The sequence below is a fragment of the Bos taurus genome, chromosome 4, assembly GCF_002263795.3.
Source record: "Bos taurus isolate L1 Dominette 01449 registration number 42190680 breed Hereford chromosome 4, ARS-UCD2.0, whole genome shotgun sequence".
In the NCBI taxonomy this organism is placed as follows: Eukaryota; Metazoa; Chordata; class Mammalia; order Artiodactyla; family Bovidae; genus Bos; species Bos taurus.
The window spans coordinates 98,822,469-98,849,148 of record NC_037331.1 but is presented as its reverse complement, the minus strand read 5'-3'; the positions used below and the strand labels follow the sequence as shown (position 1 = coordinate 98,849,148).

At 50.1% G+C, this 26,680-nt stretch overlaps 1 protein-coding gene and 1 pseudogene across 4 annotated transcripts; one reads left to right on the top strand and one right to left on the bottom strand.

Annotated features, from left to right (window-relative positions):
* On the top strand, window positions 1–25,406 carry WDR91 (WD repeat domain 91). 4 transcript variants are annotated; one of them, NM_001046483.1, is given in 15 exon segments: window positions 40–153; window positions 1,493–1,672; window positions 2,248–2,455; window positions 4,128–4,210; window positions 5,193–5,323; window positions 6,709–6,874; window positions 15,202–15,357; window positions 17,072–17,265; window positions 17,736–17,886; window positions 18,497–18,591; window positions 18,732–18,900; window positions 20,348–20,456; window positions 21,230–21,342; window positions 22,571–22,768; window positions 24,875–25,406. In NM_001046483.1, coding segments are annotated over 15 exon segments (2,211 nt in total). In that variant the 5' UTR covers window positions 40–60; the 3' UTR covers window positions 25,040–25,406.
* Window positions 19,395–19,513, bottom strand: LOC112446528 (uncharacterized; annotated as a pseudogene).
* Window positions 25,407–26,680: the final 1,274 nt, after the last annotated feature.

The following is a 26,680-nucleotide window of genomic DNA, read 5'->3' as shown; positions in this document are numbered from 1 at the left end:
GGCGCAGCCCCTCGCGGCGCTGGCGCAGAGATGGCGGAGGCCGTGGAACGCACTGACGAGATGGTCCGAGAGTACCTGCTCTTCCGCGGCTTCACGCACACTCTGCGGCAGCTGGACGCCGAGATCAAGGCGGATAAGGAGAAGGGCTTCCGGGTGAGGAGCCGGCGAGCGCGGCGCGGGCAGAGGCGGCCCCGAGGGAGCCAGGAGCTGGCTGTCCCCCAGCACTGCCCTCCGGGGCGGGAGCGGCGCTGTCACCGCGCCAGGGGGATCATTGCCATCAGTGCGTCCGGCACTCGCTTGACAGATGAGGAACTGAGGCCCTGAGAGGGGACGTGACTTGTCTGAAGTTGCCAGCGAGTCAGGAGCATTGCCGAGGCCGGAGCCCAGGTGCCCTGACTCCTGGTCCAGGGCTCTGTTCTTCACCCCAGTCTCCCAGCAGGTGCCGGCCAGTCATTGGCTGGATGGGGATGAGGTTTGAGGAGCTATGGCTGGGTAGACGTTTGGGTTTGGGGAACAGAAATATTCTAAAGTCGGCTTCCAGTGGCATTGGGAGCAAAGGGGTCTGCAGCCCGTGTTGAGCTAGGTATTTGAAATGGCTTTGTCAGTGACCCATTGGCAGTTTTGCTTCACCTCTGAGGAAGACCTTGTTGTACATTTGAAAACATAACTTTGCTCAGACATGATTTTCTGTTGAGTTCTTGGAAGTTATATGTGTGTGATTTGTGTGTATGTCTGCTGGCTTCAGTTGGCGTTGGCAGGTGAGTTGAGAGAGGCAGTGAGCTAGCAGCAGAACACCGGAGGGGAGTTAGGAGACCTGGGTTCTTGTCTTGCCAAAGTTAGTGGCTACTTGGTGGTGGCTAAAGCAAATCATTTCAGCTCTCTGAGCCTCAGTGTCCTGATCTGTAAATGGGGTGGGGGGGGGGGTGGGTGGAGGTGGTTTAGAATGGTATCAGTATTCAAAACCTGTTCCTTCTTGTGTCCTCCGATATGAGTGCTCCTCACAAGGAGGGGACCCCTTTTGGCTGACACTCTCAGCAGCTGCCAGGGCTTTAGTGGTGCTTAGAGGACTTGAAGGAAACAGTATATCTAACATAAGCCTTGGAATCCTGGAATGGAGGAGGAGCATGGAGGTTGTCTCACTCCCTCTTTTTTGCTTTCTGAAGTCTTAGGTCACTAAGACCGGAGAGTTGAAGTGACATTACCAAGGTGGTTGAATAAATTAGAGCCAGGTCCAGGCCCTGGACTCTGTCTGGTTCCTGGACCTGAGTGCTTTTACACCTGAAATTTCCATGTTTGCCAAAGGGTAGAAACGCATATCTAACATTAATAAAAAAAACTTGAAACCTATTATGTTACAGTGTTTTGAAAGTTTTATAGATTGCTAACTTAAAGGAAAAAAAATTGAAGCATCCAGAAGCTGCAGCAAGAGGAAAAAAGTATTAACTCTGTGGCGTGAAGAGAGAACTCCCTTTTCCATCACATCTTTCTCCAGGTGGACAAGATTGTGGACCAGCTGCAGCAATTAATGCAGGTGTATGACCTGGCTGCTCTTCGGGATTACTGGAACTACCTGGAGCGGCGGCTCTTCAGCCGCTTGGAGGACGTGTACAGACCCACCATCAACAAGCTGAAAACCAGCCTGTTCCGCTTTTATCTCGTCTACACAATCCAGGTGTTTCTGGTTCAGGGATCTCTTGGTGGAGAAAATTCTTGAATCCAGAAATAGATTTTCTTTTAACGCCTAGGGACAGCTCTTCTCTGTTACTCAGAAAGGGTGGAACAGTCACAGTGAAAATTATTTTTGACTGTTTTCCAATTTTTTTTTTCCCCTTCTCATCTGTAGATCATCTGACTTATCTTCCTCATTCCTATTTCTCATCTTGTCTTAAGCACATTAGCCTGGGTGGTGTTTTGAAGAATATAAGAAGCTGGGTTAAAGTTTGAGTAAAAAGGTTATGACTGACTTGTGGGGTGGGGGATAGTAAATCACTTAGGTTATTTGAAAATCAACTAGGAATTAATTTTTAGGGTGGCATTTATCACTAGAGCTTTAAACAAGCTTCTTTGAAGTTATAAGGAACTTGAGAAAAGAGTGATGATTTCTTTTATGAAGAGTTCATAGATCACGTTTGGTGACTTGCTCAGGAGGCCAGTATTCAAAGGCTCTCTGTGATGTGGTGGTGAAGAGTCTCACCTCTGGCCTTCTGTCTCTCTCCTTTCTTTGCCACCTCTTCCATGTCTTGGCAGACAAACAGAAGTGACAAGGCTCAGGAGTTCTTTGCAAAGCAGGCCTCGGAGCTCCAGAACCAGGCTGAGTGGAAGGATTGGTTTGTCCTGCCCTTCCTGCCATCCCCAGACACCAACCCCACCTTCGCCACCTACTTTTCGCGCCAGTGGGCCGACACCTTCATCGTGTCCCTGCACAACTTCCTGAGTGTCCTGTTTCAGTGCATGCATATCCTATCAGTGGCCGGGGGGCTGGCAGCCCAGCCTGAGGCCAACCGACCACGAGATCAGCGGCTGCTGCCCTTAATGCAGTCATTTCTTCTACCAAACGCCCAAAGATCATCATGTTGTCACGTGATGGGGCTGGGCAGACTGTGGTTATTTTGATCTGGGAGGGTGGGAGTTGTAATTCTTAGTTCTGCTGCTGAATAGTTGACATGGGTGGGTGGGGAGACTGTCCTCGCAGTAGGGGGATAGGAGCCCTCAAGTAGGGCGGGGCCTCTCCCAGCAAGCACAGCGAAACCGACCGGCCTCCAGAGCACCCTCTGCGCATGCTCCATGCCCCCGCCCCAGGATTTCACTGGGCTTTGTTGGGGTTAGGTAGGGGGTGAAAACACTTCTAGGGCTGGAACATCGTTTCTGTGTTAGTGCCTGGGTCACTGTCTTCACAGGGACCTCAGGGTCCCTCAACTTGTCAGAGGACAGGGCAGCTTTAAGAATATGTGGAGAGATTTAGGAGAGAGAAAGGACATAAATAATTTCCAAGCCTACCTTATGTACCCTTTTGTTGTGGAAAGCTGGGGACATCCTCGCTCACTTGTGCTCTCTGGCAGGAACTCCCCAAGAGGAGAAGGGGGTCTGGTTTGAATGGGGCTGCCTGGTGAGTCACTGATAAGCTGGGCGTTGTGGAGGCCCACCCATCATTGCCTTTTGGTCTCTGGGAAGACCATCTTCTGGTGGAGGTAGGAAAGGAGTATCTCCTTTTGTGCTGGGGTGAGTGTGAATTACCCACGTTGGCCCTTTTTCTCCCCCTGCTGCCACTCTTCATCCTGAGGGCTTTCAGACAAAACTCGCAGGGGGCCCAGCCCAGAGGTAGTCAGGGCTTGACCCCGTGGGCCCTCCAGGGAAGCTCGCTGCCTGACTGAGGCCCTGCCAGCATAGTGCTCTTCTGGACTGAAGCTGTATGAGGTGGTTGGGAAAGACTGACACTGTGACCTCATATGTGGATCCTCCTAGGTGGCTCCTAGTCTGCAGAAAGCTTGCTTCTCAGCCTGAACCTTTGCCAGGGAGAGGCTCACCCTGAGGAGGGGAAAGGCGAGCAGCCAGTCCTTCCATGCAGCTGGTAGAGCAGCTGGCCATGTGCCCACAGATCCACTGGGCTGGCTTTTCGCTGAATGTTGCTAAAGCTTAGACTGAGTGTGAAGCCCTCAAGATAAACTCTTTACTGCTGGCATTTGGGAGAAAGCATCAGGTCTGGATGTATGTCCTCTGTGGGCTAGCCAGGCAGGTTGTCAGGTGTCCATGAGTCTGTCTGAACGAAGTCAGGCCAGACCCAGGGTCAAGGGAGAGACTGGTCATAAAGCTGTGAGAAGCCCACAGCACATTCAAGGGTGTTGCTGCAGTGTCTAGAGTGTTTGGAATGGCTTTTAATCGTTTTGCAGGCAGGCTTTTTCTTTTAAAACATGTTTATTGAATTGTGTTATTGCAGAGTTTGTGATAGAATATATATTTTAATTGGCATTTTTTCCCCAGCTTTGTTGGAATATAATTGACAATGAGACATTGTGTATATATATGTATATAAGGTGTAAAACTTGAGGATTTGGTGTATGTATGCATTGTGTCATGACCACCGCAGTCAAGTTGATTAAAAGGCAGGCTTATTCTTTAACTCGGTACACCGGTTCCTGTAATCCTGAACTTTGATGCGGAGTGCCAGAGGACCAACCAGGTTCAAGAAGAGAATGAAGTTCTGCGCCAGAAGGTTTGTTCTGAATGTCACTTGCTCCTTGGGAAGCACTTCTGCTTTTCATGTGTGAAATTAGGCAGTGGCGGTAGAGGGTGAGTCAGTAGAGGACAGCACTGGTCTCAGGGGGCAGTGAGTCACCAGAAAGGCAGGGTTGGGAGCTGTGACAAACCTCTGAAAACCAGAGGCAGGGTTGCTGTTTTAAGTCATAGCATGAGCAATGTAGTAACAGTCGTGAACTTTTAAGAGGAAAACGACTCTATGCATGGATGTCTCTTTGCAGCTAACCTGCTTGTATATCTCTGCTTCCCATTCCCAGGCCTGTTCCACTCATCCCCACATCTGTCTTGTTTATAGCCCAGATATGATTTAATTTTTCTCAGGTTTTTCTACTTTGGTAAAAGAACAGCTCCTGGGGAAGCTCACATTTGCCTTTCCATTTGCCTGAGCATTTCTCTACCCTTGAAATTGATGCACCATCAGAAAAGGGAGGATTTTTTAGAAAAAGGAAGCTTATAAGCTGTTTCGGTTTTGGGGGTTTAACGTTCTTAGGTTTGGGCCTGTGTGTATAATTATCTTCAGGGAAAAAGTAAAAAATGCTGACCTTCATTAAAAAAAAAAATTTTTTTCCACCTGAGTTCCAAAGTCTGGTTCTGTAGATGCCCAAGAGGAAAGCAGGAGTGGGTGGAGCTAGTTTTCTCAGTGAATTCGGGAAGAAGCAAGTCAAATGGTAAAAGGGAAGCAAGTCAAATGATAAAAAGCAAAAAGAAGTAGGTTCCATATTATCTAATGGTCTTTAGTTTTCTCACCTCCTTGTCATCAAGTCACACCAGCCTCACCTATCTTTCCTGCCTGCGGAGAGTGAGACGGGCTCCCCAAGGCTGAGGGCGAGTGGCCTTTGAGTCAATGTGGTTGGTTTTTGGACGTGATGTGTCTGATCTTCCCCAGGGAGGGAAGGCTAGCTGACATCCCCATCTCACTCACCCCCACCTCTATGTAGCTGTTTGCACTGCAAGCCGAAATCCACCGACTGAAGAAAGAGGAGCAACAGCCAGAGGAGGAAGAGGCCTTGGTCCAGCACAAATTGCCTCCTTATGTCTCCAACATGGACCGCCTGGGGGACTCAGAACTGTGAGTGTGTGCCGTGCCCCTCCTCGCTCTGTCCCCAGCGTTCTCCCTTCCTCCTGGTGATGCCTCCAAATTGCTAGGAACCTCCTGGGCTCCCACTGTTCTAGTCTGAGTTTTCTGTGTCTCTGGGCCTGACCAGAGGCAGGGGAACTACAGGCTCTGCCAGGAGCTTGCACATCCAGGTGTGTGCAGCCTGGGTTAATACACGCAGCCGTTGTCGTGAAGCCCTGGGAAGTTTCTGTGCTCTGAAAGGAGCGCCTCGTGGATGTCAAGATTGCCCACGCATTTCTCCATAGAAGCATGCTCTTGTCTCAGGGTTCAGAGTGGTAGGCAGGTTGGGAGAGAGGTATTTGAGCAGCCTTAAAAAACAGCCATTGAAAGCCAAAGACCCAGATGATGATGATAATAGCAGTGAAAGAGACCGCAGGCACCACCGGTCCCAGGATCAGTGATTGGTGAGTCAGGATGCAAACCCAAGTAGTCAGATTCCAGATCTTCCTGTGGCCCAGTCCTGCAGCAGATGAAACTGCTCTGGTTTCTTAGCTAGTGCCTGCTGATGGAAGTAAAGTGCAAGCCAAAAATCGAACTTAAAAACTTTCAGTAGCTAGGGACGGGGGAGCCTGGTGGGCTGCCGTCTATGAGGTCGCACAGAGTAGGACACGACTGAAGCAACTTAGCAGCAGCAGCAGCTATCTTAAAAAAGGTAAATTTTAATGATATTTATTATTTAGCCCAGGCTTCCCTGGTGGCTCAGATGGTAAAGAATCTGTCTACAAGGTAGGAGAATCCAGGTTTGATCCCTGGGTCAGGAAGTTCCCCTGGAGAAGGGAAAGGCAACCCACTCCAGTATTCTTGCTTGGAGAATTCCGTGGACAGAGGAGCTTGGCAGGCTACAGTCTGTGAGGTCTGACACTCGTGTCAGCAGAGTCTGACACTACTAAGCGACTTAACACTTTCCGTTTTATATAGCCCAACTCTTTCAAAGTATCATTTCAACATATAATGAATATAAAGTATTCATGAGCTATTTAACAGCTCTTTTTCATGCTAAATCCGGAATTCCAGTGTGGATTTTATGCCTGCAGCACTTCTCCATTTGGACTGACCACATCTCAGGTGGTCAGCACCACATGTGGCCAGTGGGCAGTAGACAGCTCTGCTCTGAGCTTTACCACGGCCCTCAGAGCCACAGCCTTCCCCGTTGTGCCAGGTAGGCTGCGAGCTCCCTTTGTGAAAGAACACCAAGCATCGGGCCGCCTTAAAGCCCAGATGTGCAGACCTGGCCGTGGCTCTGGTTACTAGCAGCATCCATAGCCCACACGGTGCGTGCCCGGGGTCTCCCAGGTCCCATCCAGTGCCGTGACCTTGTGCTGTGTCTGCTTGTCCAGAGCCATGGTGTGCAGCCAGAGGAACGCCTCCCTCTCCCAGTCGCCACGCGTGGGCTTCCTGTCCTCGCTGCTGCCTCAGAGTAAGAAGAGCCCCTCAAGGTTGTCGCCTGCCCAGGGCCCCCCTCAGACTCAGAGCTCGGCTAAGAAGGAGTCCTTCGGCAGCCAGGTAGGTGCAGGGCCTGCCTTTCTAACTCTCGCCAGGAGGCCTCCGACACCCCACGCATCACCCACGTGAAGACTTGCCTACCCTCCCTTTGGACCTGCAGGTGGGAGGGTGGATGGTGACAGGAGGAAGTGTGCTCTGAAGGGTCCCTTCCCCTTTCTCATCATTTCCTCTAACTCACGTGTGCTTATGGCTAAAATTTGGTTATTCAAGCATGAATTCAAGCGATTCTGGACTTTAAAATTTTTTGGTGATAGGAAGTAGTGTGTAGATAAAGAGTAAAGTTCTAGATCAGTGTGGTATTTCTTTTACTACAAGTTCTTATTTTCTGATACTACAAAGGATTTTTTTTTTTCTTTCATAAAAGCTTGCAAGAGAATTTCTTTTATGCCAGCATATGTCCAAAACTGACTAGTTTTCCGAGCGGAGATGGTCAGAATTCATTGCTTTCAGAAATGCTGGCCAGAGTGAAGCTTTCACAGATCCAGAGTTATGCTTTATTGCTTGGGTAGGGACTGTTTCCCTCTCGAGATTTTTATTGCAGATACAGTAGGTTGTCTTCATCTCTGCCTCCCTCTCCTGCTGCCCTTGGGCTGAGAACAGTTGCAGGTGACACAGCAGCATGGGGCTGCCTGGGGAGACGGGGCTGTCCACGCTGCCACTGGGACGCAAGGGCCTTTAGCACAGCATGTGGATTTCATACTGTTCCTCAGTGCAGATGCTGAGCAGGACATGGGGGAAGAAAAAGCATGGGCTTCGGACTCAGGCAACCTTGTTTAGCATCCTTGCTCACATCTCCCCGCCCACTTGGCATGGGAATGATAAGAGCATTTACTCCCTATGGGGAGAGGTATTTGAGTTGAAATGAGAGCCCTCGGTATATGCAGTGCCTGGCAGATTATGAGCTCACAATACGTTGTAGTTGTTGTAGCTGGGAAGGTTTTAGCCTGTAATAGATGATGTATGGAGTGCTACATCCCTTGGAATGTACATGAAATGATGAAATTCAGTTTCATTAACTTGAAAGAAAGCATGGAGATGGGGTCTTTGTGCTTTGGCCTGTGGCCATATCTTTACATGTTCAGGCACTAAACTGAGGGTGAAATGGGATTGGAAATGTTTGTGAGGTTCCTATTCAGGAGACAAAGGTAAGAAGGTGTAATTTGCAGCAAATGTTCCTTACTTTACCTTTAAAATTTATTCAAACAAAGCTTCTGGCATGTTAACAGAGCAAAGGTAGCACTCTTTCCATGTCCTGGATATAGACGATAAATGTTCTCAATCTAAAAAATCCAGTGGTTGGCTCACTTGTTTTTTTTAATGATATATTTGACTCAGCAGTGATGTTTCAGCTCCAAAAATAACTAGTATATCTGAGATTCAAGAAAATCATAGAATTTAGAGTTGGAGGAAGTTTAAAGTTCATCTGGACCACCTCCTATTGGCCGGAGGGTGGGCCAGATGACCTTTATTTGATTGATTTCCCCCTGTGCTGGGGAGCTCACTGCTTGTGTTTGGTGGGGGGCGGGGGGGGTTGGCCTGTTTGAAAGTTGTTAGTTGAAGCCTCTGTGATTTTCACTCATAGGTCGTAGTTTTGCCTTCAAGCTGCATAGAATAAGGCTTCTTTCTGTCTTTTCCATGCTAAACACTATGGTCATTCCTTCCTTTCTGCCCTATTTACCCATGTGGCGTGATTTCTAGACTCCTCACCATCCTGGTTCCCTTCTTTTGGAGGGACATTCTAATTTTTTAACTCCCCTATATGGTTGATGGCCAAATTCGAGTTTACAATTCAGGATGCTCTCTTACCAATACCAAATGCTGTTAGTTATATGATCACTTCCTCTGATTTTAATGATATATTGCTTTTAACTCAATAGAAAATGACTTTTTTTTTTTTTTTTTTTAAATAAGCCTGGGTCAGGAAGATCCCCTGGAGAAGGAAATGACAACCCGGTCCAGTACTTTTGCCTGGAAAACCCCTTGGACAGGGGAGCCTGGCGGACTACAGTCCATCGGGTGGCAAAAGAGTCGGATATGATGTAGTGACGAAACAACAGTTGTAAGCCTCAGTCATATCAGCATTTTTCCCCCTGTGATCGGCCCCTGTAACTGTTGTTGTTAGCACTGAAAAGTTTACTACATCATAGACGTAAAGTCTACAGTGATACATTCTCTGTGCTTTCACTCTGAATCTGGGGGCAAAATTTTGCAAGTAGCTGTAAACCCACAGTTCCCAAGCTCTTCTGGGCTCTCTGTTATAGAAACCCCCTCAGGCACCTCCTCAGCAGGCTCCCCAACTGCAGTGTCACCCCATCCTCCCCTCCAGTTACAGTTTCACTCCTTCCACACCCGCTCAGTCGCCTTGCGACTGCGAGGGGGAGTTATGGTTATTACAGAGATAACCTCTAATTGACGGTAATGTAAAGAAAGCAAAGCGTCCACAGACTTGTATATTTGTAACTCTTATTAGTATCAAATTATCCTATAGCTCCCATGACATCAGCAGGAAGAATGCTGCCCCTGGGGCCGTTTCCATGGATCTCAGCAGGATGGGGAAAAGGGAGTCCCCCTCCCCATCTTTGATTCTGTAATTTCTCTGTTACTTGGGCCTGTCTTCTGGGTAGCTTTTTTTGCCTCAGGTGAGGCCAAACTACTAGAACTTGTTTTCTGTTCCACTTGGACGATTGCCTGGTAAGTCTATTCAGGCTGCCGAAAACGAATTTAGATCCTTCTCTGGAGTGAGAGGAGAGAAGGTCAGATGATAAAGCAGGATAAAGGTACCTCTCTTGAACTGTAGGAGACAGGTAGATTATGATAGATTGGGACAATATAATTTGGACTGTTGGAATGTTACATGAATCCAGTAGTGAAGATTTTTTATAAAGTTTGCTCTTAAAATAAAACTTGGAATTACTGGGTGTGTCCCAGTGAACATTTACTTAAGTCATATGCCTTTGTAGCTGGACACAGGTTTACTTTACCTACTTATTCAGGTGTTTGGTGGATAGCTGCACTCATCAGCTTTTAGTGTGCTATTGTTTTTTGTTGATGTTTCCCCTTCTCTTGTATGGGGATTCCCTTGTGGCTCAGCTGATTATCTTAGATACAGTTTAAAGAGAAGCTCTAAGTAGGATCTGCTAGGTCACGTTTAGGTCTATAGCTCTCTTGGTATAAATTACCCTATCGTTATAAAGATAGTTTTTCTTATTTATATGTTAACACCTGTTTGAATTTTCATTTTGGAGTCCTTTCCAGCCTGTAATACACTGGACAGCTTCCTTACCGTCTTGACTCAAGAAGGAAGTACTGCTTTTGTTCTTCCTAATGTTGTAACATACTTGCTGGGGAAGTCTTACAAGTGCCTTTTGTGTCCGCTGGAGGAATTTGAAGTCTATCTTAAGCCCCTCTATTCCATCCACTTGGGCCAATTGAATTGGGTACTCTTAACACCACCTGTTTGGAGAGAAGGCAATGGCACCCCACTCCAGTGCTCTTGCCTGGAAAATCCCATGGACGGAGGAGCCTGGTAGGCTGCAGTCCATGGGGTCGTGGAGAGTCGGACACGACTGAGCGACTTCACTTTCACTTTTCACTTTCATGCATTGGAGAAGGAAATGGCAACCCACTCCAGTGTTCTTGCCTGGAGAATCCCAGGGACGGGGGAGCCTGGTGGGCTGCCGCCTGTGGGGTCGCACAGAGTTGGACACAACTGAAGTGACTTAGCAGCAGCAGCAGCAACACCACCTGTTAGAGGAAAAGACACCGTGTATCAGGTGTAGCAGGTGAGTAAGGACAGACAAGCATTCCACCAAGTGCCTGTGCCTGTTCTGCAGCCTTCCCCACCTTTGGCCCCAAAGTGGGATACCCCTGTAGTCTGTGTACTTTCCCGGGGCATGCACACAGTAGTAAATGGATGCTTTTCCCTTTTCTTTTCTTCTCAAGTATCCAGTATAAAGATTTCTTGGTCAGGCTGATAAGTCTGAATCATAGTTGTGCCAGGCTAGTTTGCTTGCCAGGATCCCACTATTTTGAAAAACAGCTGTCAACCCAGGAAGCTGATCTTCCTCCTCTCAGCACTGATTTTGTAGCTAGCTATGGGGTTCCCATTGCCACCTTTGTGGTCCAGAAAACATGGCCTTTACTGCCAGCTCTTTTATCTTTTCTATCAGAATGGTAGAGCCTTTGGAGATGTGTTTTGGAATTCATTTCTAGTTTTATTGAGTCCTGTTTTTTTTCTTAGTAAATCAAGCTAAAGGTTTGTCTATTTTGTTTGACTTTCAAAAAACCAGCTCCTGGTTTCAATGATCATTTCTATTGACTCTCTTTTCTTTTTTAAAGATTTATTTATTTATTTTTATTTTTGGTTTTGCTGGGCTTCATTGCTGCATATGGGCTTTCTCTGGTTGCAGAGAGCGGAGGTTTCTCTTCTTTTGGGGCACAGGCTCTCGGCTTGTGGGCTTCAGTCACTGGGGCTCATGGGCTCTACAGTGCAGGCTCAGCAGTTGTGACGCACAGGATTAGTTGCTCCATGGCCCGTGGGATTTTCCTGGACCCGGGATCGAATCCATGTCCCCTGTATTGGCAGGCAGATTCTTAACCACTAGACCACCAGGGAAGTCCTCTATTGACTTGTTAATCTATTTCTTTGTTTTCCTTTCTGATCATTGTTATTTCCTTCCTTCTGTTAACTTTGGGCTTTGTGTATTCTTCTTTTTCTAGTTTCTTGAGGTGTACAGTTAAGTTGTTTACTTGAAATCTTTCTTTCTTCCTAATGCAGGTGTTTATTATTAGAAACTTCCCTTTTAGAATCAGTTTTGCATAGGTTTTGGTATATTGTGTTTCCATTTTTACTTGTCTCAAGACATTTTTTGATTTATCTTTTGGTTTCTTCTGGGACTCATTGGTTGTTCAGGAGCGTGTTGTTCAGTCTCCATATATTTATGAACTTTTTAGTTTTATTCTTATAATTGACTTCTAGTTTCATCCATTGTGATGCTTGCTATGACATTAATCTCCTTACATTTATTAAGGCTTACATTTATTAACATATGATCTATTCTGGAGAATGTTACATGTGTGCTTGAGGGTGGCATGTTCTGTAAATGTTTATTAAGTTTACCGGGTCTAATGTGCAGTTTAAGGCCAGTGTGCCCCTAGTGATTTTCTGTCTGGATGATCTCTTCATTGGTGAAAGTAGGCTATTTAAGCCTCTACTATTGTTGTATTGCTGCCTATTTCTCCCTTCAGGTCAGTTAATATTTGCTTTATATATGAGGTGCTCTGAGGTCAGGTGCATAAATATTTGCAAATATGATGTCCTCTTGTTGAAATGACCCTTTTATCATTATAAAATGGCCTTCTTTGTCTCTTATTTCAGTCTTTGGCCTAAAGTCTCTTGTCTGGTATAGTATAGCCTATAGGGGTTTTCCAGGTGGCACAGTGGTAAAGAAATCTGCCTGCCAGTGCAGGAGAGGCAGGAGACACAGGTTTGACCCTGGCTTGGGGAGATCTCCAGAAGGAGGAAATGGCAACCCACTGCCAAATTCTTGCCTGGAAAATTCCATGGACGGAGGGGCCTGGCAGGCTACAGTCCATATGGTCGTAAAGAGTTGGACATGACTGAGCAACTGAGCCCGTTATAGCCTCCCCTGTGAAGTTCCTTAGTCTGAGCAGTTTGCCTTCTGGATCAGTCAGAAGGAATAAACGGATGTGTGTAATGAAGGTTAGCAGCCTTGGATCACCTGCTAGGGAGTGAACCACCCCCCACTCCACCACCCACCCTGGACCATGTGAGGGATCATGGTTCACTCAGGACCACGTGTTACTTTTGGGAAGTTAAGAGAAGTCATCTTCCACTTTCTAAGACGAAGGGACCTGTCCAGAGCTCCTTGGACCATGGGATGCTTCTCCAGAATGGCCAGAAGCACTGAGAGAGGGGCCTCTCTTGGTTGTTAATTAGATTCCAGGATTATGACATTCCTTCTTCTCTTTTCTATTCAGGGTCACTTTCTTTCATGTGCTTCCATCATGGTTTTGCTTTTTCAGGTTTTTCAGAGCATGGGGCCACTGTCAGATCTGGGTGTGAATTACAGTTCTGTTGAGTTTTCCCTGTGTAGAACGAGAAATTAAACCTCTCTACACAACTGCTCCCCATCTTAAAATAATGCCTTATCTTTAAGGGAATGTTTGTAAGATTCTTAGCGTGGTACCTTACATATGGTAAATGCTCAGTGAGTAATATATATTGACATTATTGTTGTTGATTTTCTTCTTAGTTTATTTTTTTAAAAATCTTGACTAAGAAATTTACTGTTCCCCAAATAAGTCAGAATTCAGAGATCAACCACTCTAGAGAAACTATCTGTGACAATCACAAGTACTTGGAGGTGTAATAAACACCTTCAGGTACCACTGGAGGTCGCTTCAGTCAGAAAAACAAAACTAACCAACCCTGTGTATGTCAGCCACAGTTAGGCTCCTAATAGCCTTTAAAATTTCCTTTCTTAACTGTTCATGTGACCTCAGGGTCCCAGGGAATCTATGTCAATCATTTAAAGTTGTTTGGTGTTAACATAAAATATAACAAGTAGAAGAACTAAAAGGCCACCTGTAGACTTTGGTTGAATTTATTCTCTTTGCTTAGGACTTGTGTACAAATGATTTGTGAGTATGTTGGTCTCAAACTGAGTGGCTATTGGTATCTATATCCCTTTGCTAAGAGTGTAAAAAAAAAAAAAAAAAAAAAAGGAGAGGGGGTAGGAGTGTGAGCATCATAATTTGTGGGAATTAGATTAGAAAAAGAGAACCCAGGCAGATCATCTGGAAAGGTGATTAGGTGGCAGCTCCTTTTTAAAAAGCTCTAGATTAGAAATCTTCAGTCTCTATGGGAGTGGGGTGGGGATTATATACTCAGTTGTGTCCAACTCTTTGTGGTCTCATGACTGCAGCTCGCCAGACTCCTCTGTCCATGGGGTTCTCCAGGCAAGAATACTGGAGTGGGTTGCCATGCCCTCCTCCAGGGCATCTTCCTGACCCAGGGATGGAACCCATGTCTCTTGTGTCTCTTGTATTGGCAGGCAGCTTCTTTACCACTAGTGCCACTTGGGAAGCCCCAGTTAGTTGCTCAGTTGTGTCTGACTCTTTGCCATCCCATGGACTGGAATTCTCCAGGCAAGAATACTGGAGTGGGTAGCCATTCCCTTCTCCAGGGGATCTTCCTGACCTAAGGATCCAACCCGAGTCTCCTGCATTGCAGGCAGATTCCTTATTGTCTGAGTCACCAGGAAAGCCTGGGGTGGGAATTAACTGAGTTCATTTGCTGTAACGTTGGTTGACTTTATCTCATTGCTATCAAAAGGAGCCAGAAGATCCAGTTTCTCTCTTGTCCAGTTTATTCTGCCCCAAAGTCCTTGAGTTTCCAACTATTTCTGTTAAAAGACTTTATGGTTGCCCAGTAATCATTTCCAAATACCTCAATATTTGTTAACATTGACTGGCTTAGTCATGCCCTTGGCCCAAAACAAGAGAGGGTATTGTGTGTCTTTTTCCCCTGTAGAGGGGTGATTATATTTTGCGTAATTTTTTTTCCTATTGCTGAAACACATTGTTGCTTTTAAATATAACACCAGCATAGGGCCTGATCTGCCTCATAACTGTTGCTTCGCTAAGTGCTAACTAAACTAAATAAAGTTAACTGTTGCAGATTAGATCAGGAGGATATGTGTGTATCTACCTCCAGGCAGTAGATGTGGCAGGCAGAAAAGTGCTGAGGAGTTGTCCTCTCAGGATGGGGGAGTGGAGAACAGGAAGGAGGAGGTGCAGACTGCTGGTGTTTTGCCCTTGACCTTGCTCATGGGCTGAGATAATAACATGTTTTTTTTCTTAATATTTATTTATTTAGATTTGACTGTGCTGGGTCTTTGTTGCTGCGTGGGCTTTTCTCTAGTTGCAGAGAGCAGGGGCTACTGTGTAGCTGCAGGGTGCTGACTTCTCATTGTGGTGGCTTCTCTGGTTGCGGAGCACGGGCTCTAAAGCACGCAGGCTTCAGTCCTTGCAGCTCCCGGGCTCTAGAGCACAGGCTCAATAGCTGTGGCACACGGGCTTAGTTGCTCCCCAGCATGTGGGATCTTCCCGGACCAGGGATCGAACCTGTGTCTCCTGCGTTGGCAGGTGAATTCTTTACCGTTGTAACAGCAGGGAAGCCCGAGATAGTAACACTCAGCATGGACAGGGAGGAGCCTTACATAGGACTACTTGGCTCCTGCTCCCCTCCTTGCCCAGGCCCACGTGAGAAAACACATTTCACAGACTGGTGTCTCATCCTCCAGACCACCAAGGGCAGGGAGCCGGCCGGCGCGCCCAAGGACGGGAAGAGCCTCTTCGGTGGGCTGGCCCCTGGGGAGTCCAGCTGGTCACAGCACCGGCAGCGGCGCCTGCAGGACCACGGCAAGGAACGGAAGGAGCTCCTCTCCATGACTTTGCAGGTGCAGCTTGGCCTCAGTGTCTCAGGAACGCCCATGGGGACACCCCACAGACCCTCCTCCGTGGTGGAGAGCCATGGGATATGGCAGCGGGGAGGGGTGGTGCAGGGCCTGCTCTTACCTCTCTTGATGTCTTTTGCTGTGCGTTGTGTGGTTTTGCCTAACTGGCTTTAACCACTTGCACTTTGGTGGTTTTATTCCAGAATAATCTGGTTTTCCAGTGATCCCTTTTCCCGATGTAGTGTTGCCCTAAACAGGGGCCATAAAATGCTGGCCTCTGAAGATGTCCAGAAGACGAGCTCTGTGAACAGTGGGTTTGGGACCCCCTGTGTGCTCTGTCCTTCCCCATGTTTAACCGTGCCTGTTAGTGTGCTCATGTTACGGGTGCTCGGAGTCCGGGGAGAGGGTCCCCTGGGTGTAACCCAGCATCGCCCAGACTCGCTCAGTCACGGGCCTTTTCTCTGCACTCCCTGCTGGAGTCGCTGCCCTGAGGGCCATGTGCCCACAGGGCTGCCGTGCGGCGGCCCCGGCCCTTGCCAGGCTGGGTTCAGAGACTTCTTACCGGTGAATGTGGGTTGGGCTTTCCCTCCCTGGTAGTATAAGCTGCTGCTGCTTCAGTGAAATACTCGGGATTGAAGGCAAAGCCCCAAGGGATTTACTGCCTTGTCACCTTGTTGACCGTTTCTCTCCTAATCCAGGCTACTTGCCTGTTTTAAAGGCATTTTGGGGGTTAGCAGCCCTGAACTTGTTCCGGTCCGATGGCATAGAGCCTTCTGGCTTGCATCTCAGGTCCTTCTGGGCTGTAGGATTAAAGGTGCACCAGAGCTCAGCCACTCCCGAAGGCCCCTCTGAGCTCTGAGGTCTCTGTTCCTCTGTTCTTTTATTCTATTTTTTCTGTAAAACTGCTCTTTCTGGGTCCCTGAGGAGTGCTTCCAGGAATCTCCAGAACCAGGGGGGTGGTAGAGAGCACTCTGGCTGATGCTCCGTGGCATCACGGTTATGTCTAGATGAGCAGGTGGTAATCGTGGTGGCCAGCGGCCAGTGCCCTCAGGAGGCAGGGACGGACAGCAGCAGCCCCCTGGGTGGCAGAGTGTGTGGGTGCCATTTGGTGCCCTGCCTTGCTCTGGCTTAGTTGCTGTCCTCGGGCCTAGCCCATCACCCCAGTCTCTTGGCACCCCTTCCCAGGAGGAGGTGCTGGTGGGCGGCCAGGCTTACGTCGGATGGACCTGGCTTCACGTCGGCATCCCACCCCCAGGGCCAGCTCTTGATCCTAGGCAAGGTTACTTCAGCTTTCAGTCTTAGTTTCCACAGCTGTAAAATGGGTTACTAACAGGATCGCAGATGGTTGAGGGAGCACTACATGAGACAGTCGGTCGTGTTCGCAGTGCCTGGCGTGCAGTGGGCACTCCCTCCCTCACTGATTCTTGTTATCATTGGCCTGGTCTGTCAGGGTCGTGCGTGTCTTGGGTCTCGTCAGCTGGGACCGGGAGCCCGTGGCCCACACTTCCCTCCTCGTGGTCTCTGGGAAGGGGCTACCGGTGAAGCAGGCTCTTGGAGTTCAGAGCTCTTTCTTTTAGACCCCACAACCACCAAGATCCTCCCCCAAGGGCCGTGGCCTGGTGTCCTAGACACCCCCAGCCTGTCCCCAGACATGGGGAGCAGCTGGGCCCAGCGCTGACCCCTCACCTCTGACTTGTGCCCGCTTTGCTTGACGCAGTGTGCGGAGAAGAAGCCCGAAGCTGGTGGCCCAGAGGCAGAGCCCTGCCCGGAGCCCCACGTGGAGGCGCTGGAGACGCTGACGCGGGTGCCCACTGCGGGCCCTGAGGGTGGGGGGGTCCGCCCCGAGCAGCCGTTCATCGTGCTGGGGCAGGAGGAGTACGGGGAGCACCACTCTTCCATCATGCACTGCAGGTGGGTGCTGGCCGCTGGGGCGGGGCCTTGGGGGAAAAGGGGGTGGGCTCCCCGGGGAAGCCTGCGGTCTGGGGCTGTGCGTGTGAAGGCGTGGCAAGCAGGATGATGAGGGATAACAGAGATGCAGGTGGTGGGATGGCCCCAAGGGACCGTGAACTGTCAGAGGAGGGCTGGACAGCTGGCACTGGGGCTGTTGTTGGTCAAGTCAGCTCCTCCACTCCTTCTGATCCTGGAGAGTAACGTCCAGAGGGTAGGTGATGCCCAGTGGGCCCAGCGCATAATGGATGCTTTATGAGTAGTTCTCAGACAGATGAATGAATGACTATTTCTAGAAGTAGTCCACACCCGTCCTTGGAGCTTGGGCATCTCTCAGCAGGAGAGTCAGAAAAGGCAGTCCTCTGGGCCTGGGCTGAGGAGGGTGGCAGACTCAGGCGGGGATGCTAATGGCATGCCTCTTTGTCTCATCTCAGGGTGGACTGCTCGGGGAGAAGAGTCGCCAGCTTGGATGTGGATGGGGTCATCAAAGTGTGGTCCTTCAACCCCATCATGCAGACCAAGGCGTCCTCTATCTCCAAGTCACCGCTGCTCTCTTTAGAATGGGCCACCAAGCGGGACAGGCTGGTGAGTGGTCTTGCCCATGGCTGGACCTGTGGTCTTAAGTGAGGACCTACCAGGATTCTCCCCTGCTGCCCCAGCACCACGGGCTTGGTTGGGACTCCAAGCCGAGCCCCTGCGCTCTCTTCTCACTACGCACTCGAGGACCGCACCTCCAGGACTGTCCTGAAGGCAAAGATGGCCTCCTCTGTTTTTCCCGGAGACCTTTATAGGCCCAGAGCCAAAGCTGTCCCCAGGACATGCAAATGGGGCTGTCACCCAGACCCATGACTAGCTGAGGTCTCTGCCTATGGAGGTGGTGGTGGGCCAGGAACCAGTGGGCAGGACCAGGGCGGCTGGCATTGAAACTGGAAGACAGGGGGGTTGGAGGGCAGAGGGTCTCCTTGCCAGCTCAGCCTATGGTGATACCTACCTCCCATTCCACAGATTCCTTCAAGGTCAGCTCTAGTGTCTTTAATTTTTAAAAGAGGTCCATTTTAGCCAGTTTCCCCTGTACTACCTGGAGGAGTGGGGGTGGGTCACCCTGCAGCCTGCCCTCCACCCCATAGGGATGGGCCTCACCCTCCTGTGAGCCTCCCTGAGGGGGCCTGACCCTGAGCTGTCCCTCTTCTTCCAGCTGTTGCTGGGCAGTGGTGTGGGGACAGTGCGCCTCTACGACACGGAAGCCAAGAAGAACCTCTGTGAAATCAACATCAATGATGATATGCCCAGGTGAGCCAGATGCTGCTACCCCCAGTCACTGTGCTTGGTGGGCTGGTCTTGGCCGAGTCTCTAAGCCCAGCTCCCCCTTCCTTTGTGGGCGGGCAGAGTGCTGAGCTGGGCTCCCCGCCGACACCCCCTGTGTGTTGCAGGATCCTGTCTCTTGCGTGCAGCCCCAGTGGGGCCTCTTTCGTCTGCTCGGCTGCAGCTTCGAGCCTCACTGCCCACGTGGACGTGTTGGCACCAGACATTGGCAGCAGGGGCACCAACCAGGTTCCGGGCAGGCTGCTGCTCTGGGACACGAAGACCATGAAGCAGCAGGTAGGAGTTTCTCATGGTGCCCCGGGGCTGGGCGGGGCGGGGAGCACACAGGTCGCTCTGCCCACTGTTTCTTTGGTCTCTTCCCTCTTTGCTTGGAGCTCCTCACACTTTGATCTGTGAGATTTCAGAGCGTGTTGAAAAGTAGTAGTACTCCAGTTGGGCAGATTGCTGGCAACTGAAGTCATTCGGAAGGTGTGACAAACTTAGAATTCACACACAGCCTTCTAGTGGGCCCTTTTGGCTTAACTGAAAAATGTAAACATTTTTTTTAATATTTAAAACTCTTTTTTTTTGAGTAGTTTTGAAAATGAAAGTCGCTCAGTCGTGTCCAACTCATTGGGACCCCATGGACAGTCCATGGCAGTCTCCAGGCCAGAATACTGGAGTGGGTAGCCTTTCCCTTCTTCAGGGAATCTTCCCAACCCAGGGATCGAACCCAGGTCTCCCGCATTGCAGGCAGATTCTTTACCAGCTGAGCCACAGGGAAGCCCCAAAGCCTATAGCACCCAGTAATCCCAGGCGGTCTCCCATCCAAGTACTAAGCAGTTGTGACCCTGCTTAGCTTCTGAGATCAGATGAGATCGGGCGCGTTCAGGGTGGTGTGGCCATAGAAGGGGTGCTATGAGTAGTTTTAGGCTCACAGTAAAATGGAGAGGAAATTTCAAAGATTTCCCCATGCACGCTGTCCCCACACGTGCCCAGCCTCCCCTGCTATCAGTTTCCCTCACCGGAGCAGCACACTCGTTACAATCGATGCACCTACACGGACACATTGTAATCACCCCGGGTGCACAGTTGACATCAAGGTTCAGTCTTAGTGTTGTGTGTTCTTTGGGCTTGGACAGATGGGTAATGACATGTGCCCTCCTGCCCCATTCCATCCAGCAGACATCTGTACATCTGTCCTCTGGCGTCTCCGTTCTACCTTATCCCACCCAGTCTGATCAGGTCCTTTTTAATCTTATTATTTCCGCCTGCAGTGCAGGAGACCCTGGTTCGATTCCTGGGTTGGGAAGATCCCCTGGAGGAGGGCATGGCAACTCACTCCAGTATCCTTGCCTGGAGAATCCCCATGCACAGAGGAGCCTGGAGGGCTGCAGTCCAACGGGTCGCAAAGAGTCAGACATGACTGAGTGACTAAGCACATTTTCTGCTGAGGGCCTTTCTCAGGATTTTTAATTTTATGTTTACTTGTGTTTTCCAATTTTTTCATTGAATATTGAATACATAGAAGAGAATATTAAAATCACAGGTGTTTGGAATAAAGAGAAAACTGTAAAACGAGTACCTGCCTTGTCAGGGTTTAACAGTGGGACGCTACTGATCCTTTTTATGCTCTGGCGTGTCTTTCCTCAATCTTGGTCTCCTTCCCCCTTTCAGACAGAACCTGCCTTGGAATTGGTTTCCTATTGTCTCACATTTTAAATGTGGTTTATCCTTTTTGTAGCTCCAGTTCTCCCTGGATCCGGAGCCCATTGCCATCAACTGCACAGCCTTCAATCACAATGGGAACCTGCTGGTCACGGGGGCAGCTGACGGCGTCATCCGGCTGTTTGGTAAGCGACTGTGCTCACGGCAATCCTGGTCCCCTCGTCCATCAACCCAGGGAAGAGAGTTGGGTTTTTGCCAGCTGGACTAGAGGCTACTGTGAAACCCCGGTTCAGGATTCTCCTAAGAGAACTTAACTTCGGTCAGCGTCTGCTTCAGGACCCCCCTAATTACCCTGGTCCTGATCTGAGTCAGTGGACATGGGAGGGGATGGAGCTTAGCAGTCCTTCAGTCCTGAGCTCTTGAGTGATGCTGTCCTGCCCTCTTGGTATGGCCACTTCATTGTCCCTGTGAGAGCAGAAGGAGGGTGGGCTTTGGAGTCATCAGCATGTTCTTTAAAGCTCCTCACGCAGGCCTGCCCCAGGAGACCGGAACCAGCGCCTCTGCAAAGGCACCGCTAGGTGCTATATCTTTAACTGACCTCCAGGGCACCCTGGTGGGAAGTTACAGCGCCTTCCTGGGAAGGACTTCTGTGTCCTCCTAGACTTGCAGGCTCCACCCCAAGATTCCTGAACCTCACCTTTGACCAGTGAGAGAAGCTTTCATTTAAGACGGGTTAACAGAACACTAGGCACGGTGGAGGAGAGAACTAGTGAACTGAAACAGCCCATGCCAGCTCTTCACCACGGTCAGCTCTGTGACTCCTGTTGGTCCTGGGGGGCCCTCTGCCTTCAGCTCGGCTCCTGCCCAGCAGGCACAGGGAGGGTGCGGTGCCTCTGCCTACGGGCAGGTGCCTCCCCAGGGCCCGGGTGGGAACCCTAGCGGCATCTTGTTGCCTCAGACATGCAGCAGCACGAGTGTGCTATGAGCTGGAAGGCCCACTGCGGGGAGGTCTACTCCGTGGAGTTCAGCTACGATGAGAACACTGTGTACAGCATTGGCGAGGATGGGAAGGTAAGCGGGAGCGGGCTTTGGTCAGGAAGCTCCCTTCCTCTGGCTTAGTAGGCATCTAAGATTCTAGAGGGCCCCGCAATAGCACAATGGACTGAGTTCAGTCCTGACTGTACCTTTTACCAGTGCTGTGACCTGGGGCCTCTCTCTACTCAGTTTTGTCTTCTGTAAAACAGAGATGAAAATAGTAACCAGTCTCATAGGATCTTAGTGGGGTCTACATGAGTTCAGTTGGAGTCGACTGTCATGAAAGGGGAGGACCCACATCCTTTCTCCTGGTTGTAGCAGAAAGGACGCATCTCCCTGACCCACCCTGCTCGTGGGTTCCAGTGCGGCCAGGGTGTACTTGAGTGAGCTTGGTCACTGGGTGATCACAGCATGGGTGGGTAGAACTTTATAGGCCGGGGGGCTGGAGACAGCTGTGCCCATAGTTGAGAAACATAAAAAGGGAGCTGGGGAAGAAGGTAAAAATAAGTCCCCTCTTTTAGAGTCTCCCTGGAAGAATTCGTTAGGATCCCTGGGAAGGGAGCTGGGGCAGGCAGAGCTGGGATAAGGACTTACTTTTGTGTGTCCCCTCCTGGGCCTTCTGGATTGTATCCCTGTCCCCCTCTCTTATCCAGTGAAGACAGTCGTTACAAAATGCATCCTTCACTTGAAAACTCTTGAGAAAGGCTTTTTAAATCAGAGCTTGACTTGCTTCATCTGAGTTGAGTTCTCAGTCAGGAGGAGGTCACAGCAGGCAGCCTGGCCCTGAAGGAGGCCGAAGGGTGTTTGCGCTGTAGTCTCTGAGCTCGGCTTGTACTCCACTGCCCGTGTTCCATCGGCTGTGCTGCTGAGAAACTGGAAGTGTATTTGGGATTTAAGAAAAACCTAGCTAGGTTCTAACCCTACGAATAATATTAACAACAACAGTAGTAGTAACAATCACTGGAGCATTGCGCCAGCTCGAGCGATGGGAGTCCAGGCCGGTGCCTACACTCTTCTGCTCCTGACGTCAGGCCAAAGAGAAAGTTCCGACCTGGACATGATGTGTCTGACTCTTTCTAGATTTTCTTTCCTTCAAAATAAAAAAAATGCTTACATTGTGTCGGGAGGCATTGGGACTGGATGGTCATCTCCCTACCCTCCACTTCCTGGGGGCCACCTCACTACTCCCTGCACCCCGCCACCCCGCGGCCCTGCGCCCTGGCCACACCGCTGAGAGCCCTATACTCGTGCTTTTTGGGTGCAGTTCATCCAGTGGAACATCCACAAGAGCGGCCTGAAGGTGTCCGAGTACGGCCTGCCTGCCGACGCCACGGGCCCCTTCGTGCTGTCCGGCTACAGCGGCTACAAGCAGGTCCAGGTGCCCCGGGGCCGACTCTTCGCTTTCGACTCAGAGGGCAATTACATGCTGACGTGTTCTGCCACGGGGGGCGTCATCTACAAGGTACCTGGGGGCCTGGTGGGTGGCAGGGATGTTCCTCCCCAGAGGCCTGGGCGTGGTTGAGCTCGAGCCCCGTCCCTGTCTCTGTCCCTGCCCGGTGGCCATGGAGATGCCTCTGGCCTGGGATGGACAGCATCTGGGCCTCCCGGCTGCAGGCTGGCTCGAGGGAAACCGTGGGGATGGGAACGAGGGTGGCCTGCCTGTCCTCCTCTCTGCTCACCTATCCCTGCCCCTTGATGAGACTCTGCCCCTTTTCTGCCTGCTTCCCTGGGAATAAGAACAATTATAGAACATCGAGAACTAGGAAGAAGGGCTGTGTGTTGGTTTGGGTGAGTGCCCAGGGGGTCTGTTCCAGTTACTCTAATCTGGCCTAGATTTATTGTTTGATGAGACGTCCTGTGGGTCAAGGACATTACAAGCCACGGCTGGGATGGAAATTCAGGGGTGTGATGTGTCACATGGCAAGTACGTTGTCCACTCTGTTTTGTCCCTCAGTCGATCTGCTTGTCTTAACCGTCTCATCACAGCCTCTCTGGTTCATGCACCTTGTTTGTGTATATAATCGAGTGAAATTCTAAACCTCTCCATCTGGACTCGTCTTACCAAGTAGACGGGGGGATGAGGCTTTATGTTGTGGCCTGAGCGCGTAGTTCCGGTTCCACGTGAATGCAGTGGTGCTGTATCTGTAGGCAGAAGGAGTCACGGAGTGGGATGCTCTCTCTTGGGGGCTCACCGTCCACAGGCAGCCGTACCCCAGGGGTCAGCCATGGGTGGGTGTGGCCTTGGCACGGGCAGTGTACACCGGAGACACTGTGGCCCCTCTCCTGGTGCTCACACTCAGGTGAGAAGGAGACACAAGCATCAGTGGTGGGGACACTACAGAGCTGAGGGCTCAGAGGGGAGGAAGCCGGGTGGGGACCGAGGCCTTGGGGAAAGGGGCGCTCGGCTGTGGAGTCACGGCCTTTGGAGGAGGAGGAGGAAGGCGGGCCTTGGGGTCCCACGGGGCAGCAGGGAGCAAGAGGTGAGGGGGAAGGGGCTGCAGAAGTGGGAAGTCGGGAGCCTTCTTGACCTTAACAGTGGTGCCAGGGAGCCTGGGTTTACTCAACAGGGCTCCTCTTCTCTATAGATGAGGACGACTCGGGTGGCTCTTGCCCTCCCCTTGGAAATTAATTCCATAGTTTGTGTTTACTTATTTGTTTCAATGGATATTTTAATAAAAATCTTTTTTAAGCTTTATTGAGCTACAGTTGATAAATCACTCAATAAGCTATATGTTTAAGGTGTACAATGTGATGCCATCATATAAAGTTCCATAATTTCTTGTAATTGCTATTGGGAGATACTGTAAAGAGCTTTCTGTTTAAAGCCTAATTTTATTTCATTATTTAAAGACTTGGTTGAGTTCCAGGTGGGCTCTCCTTTTGCTCTCTGTATGATTGTGTGTGTGTGTGTGTATTGTTTTATTTTTGATCCTGTAGGCTTTGTCACTTGTCCTGATCAGTTCAGATCAGTTTGTAGTCAGACTTGCTCTTTAACCAATTAATGAGTTGAAAGCTTTCCCCGCCATATCCTTTAAAAATGTCAGTTCAGTTGTGTCCGACTTTTTGCGATCCCATGGACTGCAGCACACCAGGCTTCCCTGTCCATCAACTCCCAGAGCTTGCTTAAACTCATGTCCATTGAGTCAGTGATGCCATTCAACCATCTCATCCTCTGTCGTCCCCTTCTCCTCCTGCCCTCAATCTTTCCCAGCATCAGAGTCTTTTCAGACACCCACAGCAGGGTAAAGGTAGCAGAGAGAATTCTGCCTCTTAGAGTGTGTTCACTTCAGTTCAGTTCACTCAGTCGTGTCCTACTCTTTGCAACCCCATGATGTTAGGGACTTATTTCCCCCTTTGGTTGAAGGAATAAGTATAGTCAGGAAATTGAAGGTATTGCTGGTCCAAGTGGTGAAGCTGAGACTTTCTGGCCAGAGGAACATGTGTGCCTGGGCACATCCTGGGCTTGGGGTGGCAGTCCCTGGGCTCAAGGCAGTTTGCCCCTGGAAGTGGATAAACTGCATGTGTTTATGAGCAGTGCCTGATGATGTTGCCTCCTGTCCCCTTGCAGCTGGGCGGGGATGACAAGGTTCTGGAGAGCTGCGTGAGCCTGGGCGGCCACCGCGCCCCTGTGGTCACTGTGGACTGGAGCACAGCCATGGACTGCGGGACCTGCCTCACTGCCTCCATGGATGGCAAGATCAAGCTGACCACCCTCCTAGCCCATAAAGTCTGACGGGACCCGCCCCGAGGGTCACCCACAGAAGCTGTATTATCCTAGGATGCGGGCAGAGAAAACAGGAGAAGAGGAAGCTCCCCTCACGGCCCCCTGCCGGGTGGGCAGTCTTCTGGGAGAGGTTGCCTAAAGCGCTTGGGCACTGTCCAGAGACTCAACTGGAATGGGAGCCACGTGCAGTGGTGGCACATGCTCCCCAGACATGGGCTTGCTGGGTCTGCCAGGAGCGGGTTCCAGATGGCAGGGGAAAGCTCAGGAAGAAGGAGAAGCGTTGTGGTGGCTGCTCTGTTGGCCCAGAAGATATTGGAAGTATTTTGTATATATTTGCTCAGTTTTCTTTTTTAAAAAAAGAATGCTCTTGTGGTCACCTGGCCTCTCTTTCTGGAACGTGTGTGTGCAGCAGTGTGTCTGCCTTCACCTTTTGCCCTGGTGATGGTCATGGCAAGCCCAGGTCCCGTGCCCTGGCCCTGACCTCACCAGCCACGGGGTTGACCTTTATCAGAGGGTTGCTCTTGCTTCACCATAGAAATAGAACATCTTCTCTCTCCGGTTCCATTGGCCAACCAAGGTTTGTGCCATTCCTTGGTCTTTGGACTCGTGTCAAGGAAGCTATGGGCTTCCCTTGTGGCTCAGCTGGTAAAGAATCTGCCTGCAATGCGGGAGACCTGGGTTCGATCCCTGGGTTGGAAAGACCCCCTGGGGAAGGGAAAGGCTACCCACTCCAGTATTCTGACCTAGAGAATTACATGGACTGTATAGACCACAGGGTCTCAAAGAGTCAGACACAACTGAGTGACTTTCACTTTCAAGGAGGCTATAGTGTCTCTTCTTTTCCCTGAGAGTTGGCAGCTTTTGTTCCAGAAGCTTCTCAGCACAAGGGCAGGATCTGAGGTGTCTGCCCCTTCCATCCGAGTGGCCATGGTTTCCCGGGACCTGTCAAGGGGGCTCCTCCTGTTCTGTCAACTTTCCATGCTTGAGTTTGAGCAGAGCCAGCCACTGGCGCCCTCTGCTGGTGAGTGGGCAGAGGACAGGAGCAAGTTGGCCAAGGCTGGGAACCTAGGGTTCTCGCCTTCTTGGTGTCCACAGCCTGGCCCTCTGCTTCCTGGCTGGGTGGGACTTTGAAAGGGCAGATACCCTCACAGGGTGGAGAAGCACAAGAGGATGACTGCCTTCTCCCGCTTGTATTTCCACCTGAAGCGCTGGGGTTTCAGGCCTGGACCTCAGGCTCCGACACTTGACAGGGCAGCCTTGTCATCAGGCTCTGCTCAGAACAGTTGTTGCAGAGGCTCTTTGGGCTTCAACCCAGATCTGGGGTGCAGGCCTGGTGAGGGGGTGCTCCCAGTTACCTCCTTTTGGAAAATCGTGAAAAGATGGGTATTAAGACTTTGGCTCTGATCTGCTGGCAGTTGGGAGGAAAGCAGGGAGGCTCAATTATGAGAAAACATGAGAGACTTAGCGATAAGTAGTTACTAAACATTTTTACCCATTTCCACCTGGTAATCCTCCTTCAAATGAATAAACCCAAGACTTTTCCACCTATAATTTTCCCTATCTTCTGCATTGAAGCAGCAACCTTATTTCTCTCCCCCAGGGATTCTGTGGGACATTTAAAAAGTGGTCATGAGTTTCATTTGCATGAGA